This window comes from Oncorhynchus mykiss, chromosome 23 (genome assembly GCF_013265735.2).
Source record: "Oncorhynchus mykiss isolate Arlee chromosome 23, USDA_OmykA_1.1, whole genome shotgun sequence".
Lineage (NCBI taxonomy): Eukaryota > Metazoa > Chordata > Actinopteri > Salmoniformes > Salmonidae > Oncorhynchus > Oncorhynchus mykiss.
This window is the reverse complement of record NC_048587.1, coordinates 60,481,047-60,493,263: the sequence shown is the minus strand read 5'-3', so window position 1 is coordinate 60,493,263 and position 12,217 is coordinate 60,481,047. Positions and strand designations below refer to the sequence as shown.

The 12,217-nt window shown below is 44.3% G+C and overlaps 1 protein-coding gene across 9 annotated transcripts in view; it reads left to right on the top strand.

Moving 5' to 3' along the window:
* The window catches only part of LOC110515674 (collagen alpha-1(XIX) chain), a 261,849-nt gene that overhangs the window by 140,031 nt on the left and 109,601 nt on the right, over positions 1 to 12,217 (top strand). For all 9 annotated transcript variants that reach the window (XM_036960934.1, XM_036960933.1, XM_036960931.1 and 6 more), the window contains one exon: positions 3,051 to 3,095. In XM_036960934.1, coding sequence (XP_036816829.1) covers positions 3,051 to 3,095 — 45 coding nt within the window. The remainder of the gene's footprint in view (positions 1 to 3,050; positions 3,096 to 12,217) is intronic.

Below are 12,217 nucleotides of genomic sequence, written 5' to 3'. Positions count from 1 at the left end.
ACTTGTTAAACTGAAAGCATTTTATTTTACCTTAAATTATGAAGGAAACACACACACACACACATCAAAATCAGTATGCACTTCACAGTTAAGGGTTTTGAGGGTGAATATGGAGAGATCATTTTTGTCAAGAATTGCATAATTCATTACCTGTTTGGAATAGTACTAGTTTAAATATTCATGAGTTATATCTCTGTACTGATGTCTCTGTAATCTACTGTTGTTTTAGGTTCAGGGGAGCAACACGGCTGAGAATGAGAGGGCTAACTCTAGAACAAATGGTCAACAGAGAGTGTGTGTGTGTGTGTGTGTGTGTGTGTGTGTGTGTGTGTGTGTGTGTGTGTGTGTGTGTGTCTAATTTACTCTTAGCATATTATCAAAGAACATAATGAAACTACTCACCTCAAGTTGAAAAGGTGCTCTCTTTACTGTTGAGTAAACCAGCCCTATGTACATGATTCACTCTTTAAAACACACACTACACACACACACACACATACACCACACACTACGCACACACACAGCACACCTCACACTACGCACACACACAACACATACACCACACACCACGCACACACACAGCACACTACACACACCACACACACCACACACTACGCACACACACAACACAGCACACACACAGCACACATTACACACACCACACACCACACAGACACACACACCACACACAACCAGGCACACACACAACACACCACACACTACACACACCACACACACCACACATACCACACACCACACACCCCACACACACCACACACCACACACCACACCTACACACACAACACACACAACACAACACACACACAACACACCTCACACTACACACACCACATACACGCACACACACAGACACACACACACACATGCACACACACACACACACACACACACGCACGCACACATGCGCATACACACGCACACACACACACACACACACACACACACACACACACACACACACACACACACACACACACACACACACACACACACGCACAGGGCTAATCAAAGTCTACGTAGATGTGTGTGTCAGAGGAAGTGGAAGTGGAAGGGGAAATGGTTTGGGAGTGCACCCTATTGCCTATATAGTACACTACTTTTGACTAGGAGGTGCACTAAATAGGGAATTGGGTGCAATTTGGAACGCAGGCACTAAGTCAAGGGGGCGAAAACAGACAGTCAGTTTGTATGGCCCACATATTACAGGCCTACTGTCAATACAGGCAGTATTACATGGAGGGCTGTGGCAGGGATGTAGGCTACATTCAAGGCTTATATTGAGACCTAAGGAAGAGCTGATGGTGTTTATGCCTTAGTCTCTGTTGTAGCTGTTGCTGCTTGATTATGTACATTCAGTTGGTGTGGGCCTGGGCATGTTCTGAGACTATCTCTCATCTTAGCAGTTTGAAAGACTTTGTCTACTCTGGACACAAACACGCATTCATGCACAGTCTCTCTCTCTCTCTCTCTCTCTCTCTCTCTCTCTCTCTCTCTCTCTCTCTCTCTCTCTCTCTCTCTCTCTCTCACACATACACACACACACACACACACACACAGAAACTCTAGGCACTCCTGCCCACCACAGTGTGTCTGTGTGATGCCGAGCCACTTCATCTGAAGGAATTCATCTCCTCATGCCTCATGTGGACACTAATATTCTCTCATATCATCTTGATGTCAATTAGAGCAACTTTGATTAGTTTAAGTAGCAGTCGTTATCTCATTAAAGATGTCAGTCTTCCAGAAACACAGTCACAGAGGTTTTACAGTACAAAGTTATTCAAATAGTCTCAATGGAAGCTCTAAATTAAGCAATAAGGCTTGATGTGTTGTGTGGTATATTGTCATTATACCACCATGTGTAAGTATGGTATATAGTGCATAGTATATTGTGAATTTACCACAGCTAAGGCCATGTTCAGAGGCATGACACATTGAGAATAACCCACACATTTTAATCAATCAGAAAACAAATCATAAACATGTTTAACACTAGAAAAGATGGGCATCAAAGCCAACCTGTTCTGAGCCAATGACTAACAGTCTAATAAATAGGTTTCATAAATATGCTATCGCAAAAAAAAAATGAATTAAGTTGTGATTATGAAGGTCTTGGGTAACATTATAATCCAATCAGAAATCAGAAAACCCATCATAACAACATGATACTGTATATACGTGATTGGTCCACTGTGACCTCATCCTGGTGAAGGACCACCAGCCATGCTCTTGGCCTGGGCTTGTTGTCACTACTGGCTGGTTTGATTGATGTGGCCAGGAACACACACAGCTGGGTAGCAGGGTGATAAACCACAGGGGGAACAAAGACTAGTGTACCACACAGGGAGAGAGCAATTAAGCTGTTTTCTTCATGCTCATTTAAGCTAATTAACTACCATGCCCGACAGACAGGCAGGATGTGTCCCAAAAAGCAGCCTTTCCCCTAATTAGTGCTATACTTTCAACCAGGACCCATTAGCCTCTGGTCAAAAGTAGTGCACTATATAAGGAATAGTGGTCAATTTGGGACTCAGCCAGACAGGAGTAGCTAGCTGGCTAGCCCCCTAGCCTGACTGTTGGCAATGTGTAGTAGACCCAGATGCCACTGGTGGGAACTTGTTGCTACTTGTCATTCTTCTCTGTCTGACAACTCACTCTCTCTATCTCTCTCTCTCTCTCTCTCTCTCTCTCTATATATATATATATATATATATATATATATCTTTCTCTCTCTCTCTCTCTCCCTCTCTCTCTCTCATCTCTCTCTCTCTCTCTTTCTCTTTCTCTCTCTCTCTCTCTCTCTCTCTCTCTCTCACTCTCTCTATATCTTTCTTTATCTCTCTCTCTCTCGCTCTCTCTCTCTCTCTCTCTCTCTCTCTCTGTCTCTCTCTCTCTCTCTCTCTCTCTCTCTGGTCATTTGGTAGTAGCATGTACGTAGACCCAGCCCAGCTGACACTTGTGTGAACTTGTAGTTCATGTTGTCCATCTGACATCAGTCTCACTTCCTCTCTTCTCTCTGTGTGTTACAGGGTCGTCGAGGGAAGACGGGGGAACCTGGACCCAGAGGCCTGCCTGTAAGTACTGCTGCATTCCTTCCTACCTTCCTTCCTTCTGTTTGCCACTGTCACAGACACTTTCAGTTTGAAGTTGTACGGGATACGCATGGTATACATCATCCAATGAAATGCTTACTTGCAGACAGTCCTGCTGTATGGTGTACATACTGCACATGCCTGTCAATCAATGTTTACTCCCACTAAACACACACTGCTGCCTCATGTCGAAAGATCAATCATTCAATCAGGAGCTCTCTTTAACTCTCACCTGCATGTATCTCACAAAGACCCAAATATGTTCAGGTCTCCTTCATCTGTAGGAGAGATCCACAGTAGTCCTAATTGAGACTCATCTGTAGGAGAGATCCACAGTAGTCCTAATTGAGACTCATCTGTAGGAGAGATCCACAGTAGTCCTAATTGAGACTCATCTGTAGGAGAGATCCACAGTAGTCCTAATTGAGACTCATCTGTAGGAGAGATCCACAGTAGTCCTAATTGAGACTAATCTGTAGGAGAGATCCACAGTAGTCCTAATTTAGAGTAATCTGTAGGAGAGATCCACAGTAGTCCTAATTGAGACTCATCTGTAGGAGAGATCCACAGTAGTCCTAATTGAGACTCATCTGTAGGAGAGATCCACAGTAGTCCTAATTGAGACTCATCTGTAGGAGAGATCCACAGTAGTCCTAATTGAGACTCATCTGTAGGAGAGATCCACAGTAGTCCTAATTGAGACTCATCTGTCAGAGAGATCCACAGTAGTCCTAATTGAGACTCATCTGTAGGAGGGATCCACAGTAGTCCTAATTGAGACTCATCTGTAGGAGAGATCCACAGTAGTCCTAATTGAGACTCATCTGTAGGAGGGATCCACAGTAGTCCTAATTGAGACTCATCTGTAGGAGAGATCCACAGTAGTCCTAATTGAGACTCATCTGTAGGAGATATCCACAGTAGTCCTAATTGAGACTCATCTGTAGGAGATATCCACAGTAGTCCTAATTGAGACTCATCTGTAGGAGAGATCCACAGTAGTCCTAATTGAGACTCATCTGTAGGAGAGATCCACAGTAGTCCTAATTGAGACTCATCTGTAGGAGAGATCCACAGTAGTCCTAATTGAGACTCATCTGTAGGAGAGATCCACAGTAGTCCTAATTTAGACTAATATGTAGGAGAGATCCACAGTAGTCCTAATTGAGACTCATCTGTAGGAGAGATCAACAGTAGTCCTAATTGAGACTCATCTGTAGGAGAGATCCACAGTAGTCCTAATTGAGACTAATCTGTAGGAGAGATCCACAGTAGTCCTAATTGAGACTCATCTGTAGGAGAGATCCACAGTAGTCCTAATTGAGACTCATCTGTAGGAGAGATCCACAGTAGTCCTAATTGAGACTCATCTGTAGGAGAGATCCACAGTAGTCCTAATTGAGACTCATCTGTCAAAGAGATCCACAGTAGTCCTAATTGAGACTAATCTGTAGGAGAGATCCACAGTAGTCCTAATTGAGACTCATCTGTAGGAGAGATCCACAGTAGTCCTAATTGAGACTCATCTGTAGGAGAGATCCACAGTAGTCCTAATTGAGACTCATCTGTAGGAGAGATCCACAGTAGTCCTAATTGAGACTCATCTGTAGGAGAGATCCACAGTAGTCCTAATTGAGACTCATCTGTAGGAGAGATCCACAGTAGTCCTAATTGAGACTCATCTCTCAGAGGCATGCCGGACTAACAGGGTATTCAATACTATCGACGCAGCACTATCGCCGGCCTAAGGTATTACTGAACACTGAGAAAATTAGCCTGAACCATCATTGTCACCTAAGAGTCACCCTAAGAGTCACCTGGCTTAACTGGTGCCTCGAGAGACACTACCGCTCTCATTGTCACTCAATGCCTAGGTTTACCTCCACTGTACTCACATCCTACCATACCCTTGTCTGTACATTATGCCCTGAATCTATTCCACCACGCCCAGAAATCTGCTCTTTTAATTCTATGTTCCCAACGCACTAGACGATCAGTTCATATAGCCTTTAGCCGTACCCTTATCCTACTCCTCCTCTGTTCCTCTGGTGATGTAGAAGTTAACCCAGACCATATAGGCCCCAGCACCACACCTATTCCCAGGACCCAGGCACTCTCATTTGTTGACTTCTGTATCCGTAAAAGCCTTGGTTTCATGCATGTTAACATCAGAAGCCTCCTCCCGAAGTTTGTTTTATTCACTGCTTTAGCACACTCTGATGTCCTAGCCATGTCTGAATCCTGGCTTAGGAAGGCCACCAAAAATTCTGAAATTCCCATCCCCAACTACAACATTTTCCAACAAGATAGAACTGCCAAAGGTGGCAGAGTTTTGATCTACTGCAGAGATAGCCTGCAAAGCTCTGTCATACTATCCAGGTCTGTGCCCAAACAATTCAAGCTTCTATTTTTAAAAATCCACCTCTCCAGAAATAAGTCTCTCATCGTTACCGCTTGTAATAGACCCCCCTCAGCTCCCAGCTGTGCCGTGGACACCATATGTGAATTGATGGCCCCCATCTATCTTCAGAGTTCGTACTGTTAGGTGACCTAAACTGGGATATGCTTAACACCCCGGCCGTCCTACAATCTAAGCTAGATGCCCTCAATCTCACACAAATAATCAAGGAACCTACCAGGTACAACCCTAATTCCGTAACCATGGGCACCCTCATAGATATCCTCCTGACCAACTAGACCTCTAAATACAACTCTGCTGTCTTCAACCAGGATCTCAGCGATCACCACCTCATTGCCTGCATCCGTAATGGGTCCGCGGTGAAACGACCACCCCTCATCACTGTCAAACGCTCCCGAAAACACTTCAGCGAGCAGGCCTTTCTAATCGACCTGGCCTGGGTATCCAGGAAGGATATTGACCTCATCCCGTCAGTAGAAGATGCCTGGTTGCTCTTTAAAAGTGCTTTCCTCACCATCTTAAATAAGCATGCCCCGTTCAAAAAATGTAGAACTAAGAACAGATATATCCCTTGCTTCACCCCAAATTTGACTCCCCTTGACCAGCACAAAACATCCTGTGGCGTACTGCATTAGCATCGAATAGCCCCCGCGATATGCAACTTTTCAGGGAAGTTGTGAACCAATATACACAGCCAGTTAGTCATCCTGTAACACTAATTCCAAAAGGTTTAGGGACACTGAAGTCCATGGCGAATAAGAGCCCCTCCTCCCAGCTGCCCACTGCACTGAGGCTAGGAAACACTGTCACCACCGATAAATAATATTCACCAGATTGTTGCTGTATATCATATGATGTGGTTATCTGATGTTAAATATCTATCCAGGTGTTATAAGATCTGGCAAGTGTCTGCAATGTAGTCAGTGGGAACTCAACCATAGTTTTCTCTGTAGGCCTGTTAATAAATCACAGAGACTGGGTGTGTGTGATCACCTGAACACAAAACTCAACATGTATCTATAGAAGGGTTGTGTCCAGTAGGTAGAAAACAGAAGAAACCTCTATAAAACAGAGCCTACATTATCTACATTTGGGATACTAGTACTATCTTGTACTATCTGAACTTTTCCTATAAGAACAGAGCCGCCCCTAGCCTTTTGGCGGCCCTAAGCCATATTTTTGGTTCGGGGGGCCCCTCTCACCTCCCTGGGCAAAACATTTTAGTGCCCCCCTTCTTGGCAGTGGATTTTGTTGTTGCAGTGTTTGAGTTACCTTTCTGTAAATCGACACATTTTGCCATGACTTACAGTATGCCATGTTAATGATATCTGAGTGAGTGACTAACCAAATCAATAGGGGCCCCTGGGGGTTAGGGGCCCTGGGCACATGCCATGTGTGCCTGGTCGGTCATTTGGTAGCTGTCTAGCAGTGAAGGGGAAGCTACTCTGAAAATCTAGTTTATCAAGCTACAAATTACTTCACATTGGAAGAAGCTAAGCTAAACTAAAGTTACCCTTATGAAAAATATAGTTTACTAAACTAAAGCTACCCTTATGAAAAATATTGTTTACTAAACTAAAGCTACCCTTATGAAAAATATAGTTTACTAAACTAAAGTTACCCTTATGAAAAATATAGTTTACTAAACTAAATCTACCCTTATGAAAAATATAGTTTACTAAACTAAAGCTACCCTTATGAAAAATATAGTTTACTAAACTTCAGTTACTTAGAAAAAAAAGTAGTTCACTTCATCCAAACTACTGCGTGAAGAATTATCATCTAACTCTGAAACGTCATAGACTATAAATTGCCAGAACAGATCACTGTGGAGTCAGATGTCAACAGAATGTGTAATTTAGCCTATTAAACACAAAAAGTGAGAATCAGGCAGGTCTGATCCCGAAAAAGAAAGGACATTCTTACTTACTTCACCCATATTTTATTTGACTAAAAAAAGTATTATTTCGTTCTAGGAGTTAGCTACTCTACAAGGGAAAAGCATAATGAACTACTGAAAACACTACCAGGATTTCATATAGTTCAACTACCACCAAGCTACTGCAAAATGTAATTACATTACCAGTTGAACTAAATGTAGTTCACTTCTCCCCAACCCCGCTGACTAGACCAACTTGACTAGCCATCTATAAAATGTTAGCTGATGTGAATGACAGTAACTGACATTAAAAAGTGGAACACTGCTGATGGTCAACCATATTTAGACATTTCACCTCGTTTATTCTACTTTTATTACTCTCGGCAGGAAATTAGTTCCTAAAAAAACTTTTTACGCAGCGCCTTCAAATATGAATCCCTTGTTTGAATATTTCCTGTTAAAACGTTGTAAAATGTTTTGCAACAGCTGCCCTAATGAACATGTCTAATTTACACTCTACTGCTTCCTGCTGCCTTTTAGTAACCAACTGGACTTTGTTGATATGGAATGATTCTGTTATTTGACCCATTCTACTATGTTCATGCACTGACACTCTGATTAAACTTGTGATAATGAGAATTCAAACCAGATAGACAGAAAGATGGTGCTCATCTTCCGTCACTGTCACCGCCATGCTCAATAGGTTCAATTATCTTTAGCATCACTTCAGCTGCTGACCGTTACGGTTCTCCCACATTTCTTTCTGTACTCTCTGACACCTTAATAACTCATTAGGCCTCACAAATGGCACCCTATTGCCTATTTAGTGCACTACTTTGGACCAGAGCCCATATAATGTGCAATATCAGACGTAGCCACATAGTTATAGGACACAACATCGTAGGAAAAAGGGAGGACAAGGAGGAAGAGGAAGAGAAAGAGTGAATGTGAGTGTGACATTTCTAAATGTCAGTGTCCTGATTGTACCCCTGTCATGTGACGTACCAGCTAGCCTCAGTGTCCTGCTAGTACCCCTGTCATGTGACGTACCAGCTAGCCTCATTGTCCTGATAGTACCCCTGTCATGTGATGTACCAGCTAGTCTCAGTGTGCTGATAGTACCCATGTCATGTGATGTACCAGCTAGTCTCAGTGTCCTGAGAGTACCCCTGTCATGTGATGTACCAGCTAGTCTCAGTGTCCTGATAGTACCCCTGTCATGTGACGTACCAGCTAGCCTCAGTGTCCTGCTAGTACCCCTGTCATGTGACGTACCAGCTAGCCTCATTGTCCTGATAGTACCCCTGTCATGTGATGTACCAGCTAGTCTCAGTGTGCTGATAGTACCCCTGTCATGTGATGTACCAGCTAGTCTCAGTGTCCTGATAGTACCCCTGTCATGTGATGTACCAGCTAGTCTCAGTGTCCTGATAGTACCCCTGTCATGTGATGTACCAGCTAGTCTCAGTGTCCTGATAGTACCCCTGTCATGTGATGTACCAGCTAGCCTCATTGTCCTGATAGTACCCCTGTCATGTGATGTACCAGCTAGTCTCAGTGTCCTGATAGTACCCCTGTCATGTGATGTGCCAGCTAGCCTCATTGTCCTGATAGTACCCCTGTCATGTGATGTACCAGCTAGTCTCAGTGTCCTGATAGTACCCCTGTCATGTGACGTACCAGCTAGCCTCAGTGTCCTGCTAGTACCCCTGTCATGTGACGTACCAGCTAGCCTCATTGTCCTGATAGTACCCCTGTCATGTGATGTACCAGCTAGTCTCAGTGTCCTGATAGTACCCCTGTCATGTGATTTACCAGCTAGTCTCAGTGTCCTGATAGTACCCCTGTCATGTGATGTACCAGCTAGCCTCATTGTCCTGATAGTACCCCTGTCATGTGATGTACCAGCTAGTCTCAGTGTCCTGATAGTACCCCTGTCATGTGATGTGCCAGCTAGCCTCATTGTCCTGATAGTACCCCTGTCATGTGATGTACCAGCTAGTCTCAGTGTCCTGATAGTACCCCTGTCATGTGATGTACCAGCTAGTCTCAGTGTCCTGATAGTACCCCTGTCATGTGATGTAGTGCACTTTATAGGGGATAGGGTGTCATTTGGGACTACTGTTTCAACATGATTCGTGATTGACTAAGGAGACAGGGAGGACTGGCGTCTCTCAACCAATAGTGGTGCTGTGCATATTAAATAACGCCCTCACTGACACGCACATGCACACCCTCACGGACACACAAACGCACACGCACACGCACACAGTCACAGACACACAGACAGCCTCCCTCCTGCCTCTCTTCCTCTCCCTCCTGCTGCTTGTCTCTCAGCGTGACTCAGTGCTCCTTCTCATCACAGACAGATGGCCATTACCTACAGTGCTTTAGCAAAAGGCCTGCAGTCATTTTCATGGAACCCCCGGGTGTTGAAGCTAACCACGAGGTATGTGAGAGAGTCAGAGAGTGAGAGACGGCGAGGGGGGTAGAAATTGAGAAAGGAAGAGTCACACCTACCGCCCCGGAAACAAACACACCACCCCCCTCTATGGTCCACTTGTTCCGGTGACCATAACGGGAATGAAACCGTTGTGTACCGGGTCAGTCAGAGGCAGTGGGACAACCTCTTGAACGTAGCGGCTGCGTTGATCATGTTGTATAGGTCCAGTGGTCTGTGTTGATGTTGATGTTGGCCTCGGCTAGAAGGTTTTTAATGGCTCCTGTGCCCTGAGAAAAGAGAAAGGTGGCTGACCAGCTGGCTGGACAAACTTGTATTGTGTTGCTCCTGGACAGAGAACCATTTCTCTCTGCTTGTCTCTACAGGTATAAGTTGGCGGTACTGTGTGCCTCAGCCAGACTTGATCTCAAATCCAAAATGTTGGAGTATAAAGCCGTATTTAAAATATTAGCTTCACTGTCCACATACATACGTAGAGGTGTGTATACTTTTAAAAACCATTCCCAGTTTGAATGGGAAGAGTGGGATGGTACCGGAATGGTTCATGGAAAATACTCAACCCGCAGCACACACCATACCATCTCCCTGTGGGCCACCATAATGACACCGTTCTTCAACGGGTCGTTCAGTGCCGTTTCTGTTGAATTAAACATTCAACACCATTCTGTCACGCTGAAGGCACCCAGGGATAGTGTTGTGGCAGGGTGTTTATTTAAGAGGACAGGATGAAGGCACCAGGGGTAGTGTTGTGTCTGAAGGCACCAGGGGTAGTGTTGTGTCTGAAGGCACCAGGGATAGTGTTGTGTCTGAAGGCACCAGGGGTAGTGTTGAGAGAGAGAGAGACCAGTAGATTTGACACACATCCAATAGGATAGACACACTGACCCACATCCAGTAGGGTTGACTCACATCCAGTAGGGCTGACTCACATCCAGTAGGGCTGACTCACATCCAGTAGGGCTGACACACATCCAGTAGGGCTGACTCACATCCAGTAGGGCTGAGTCACATCCAGTAGGGCTGACACACATCCAGTAGGATAGACCACATCCAGTAGGATAGACACACATCCAGTAGGATAGACACACATCTAGTAAGATAGACACACACCCAGTAAGATAGACACACACCCAGTAGGATAGACACACATCCAGTAGGATAGACACACATCTAGTAAGATAGACACACACCCAGTAGGGCTGACTCACACCCAGTAGGGCTGACTCACATCCAGTAGGTTTGACACACATCCAGTAGGTTTGACACACATTCAGTAGGAATGCCACACATCCAGTAGGAATGACACACATCTAGTAGGATTGGCACACATCTAGTAGGATAGACACACATCCAGTAGGATTGACACACATCCAGTAGGCTTGACACACATCTAGTAGGATTGGCACACATCTAGTAGGATAGGCACACATCCAGTAGGATTGACACACATCAAATAGGGCTGACACACATCCAGAAGGATTGACACACATCTAGTAGGATTGGCACACATCCAGTAGGATTGACACACATCTAGTAGGATTGACACACATCCAGTAGGATATACACACATCCAGTAGGATAGACACACATCCAGTAGGTTTGACACAGATCCAGTAGGATAGACACACATTCAATAGGGATGACACACATCCAGTAGGTTTGACACACATCCAGTTGGATATACACACATCCAGTAGGCTTGACACACATTCAGTAGGATGGACACACATCCAGTAGGTTTGGCACACATCCAGTAGGATAGACACACATCCAGTTGGATTGACACACATCCAGTAGGATAGACACACATCCAGTAGGTTAGACACACATCCAGTTGGATTGACACACATCCAGTGGGATAGACACACATCCAGTAGGCTTGACACACATCCAGTAGGATAGACACACATCCAGTAGGTTAGACACACATCCAGTTGGATTGACACACATCCAGTAGGATAGACACACATCCAGTAGGTTAGACACACATCCAGTTGGATTGACACACATCCAGTAGGATAGACACACATCCAGTAGGTAATAATGATCTGATAGTAAGGTAGAAGGTAATAGCTCTGTCCTATAATAAGGTAGAAGGTAATAGTCCTATCCTATAATAAGGTAGAAGGTTATAGTCCTATCTGATAATAAGGTAGAAGGTTATAGTCCTATCTGATAATAAGGTAGAAGGTAATAGTCCTATCCTATAATAAGGTAGAATGTTGTAGTCCTATCTGATAATAAGGTAGAAGGTAGAAGGTTATAATCCTATCTGATAATAAGGTAGAAGGTAATAGTCCTATCCTATAATAAGGTAGAAGGTTATAGTCCTATCTGATAATAAG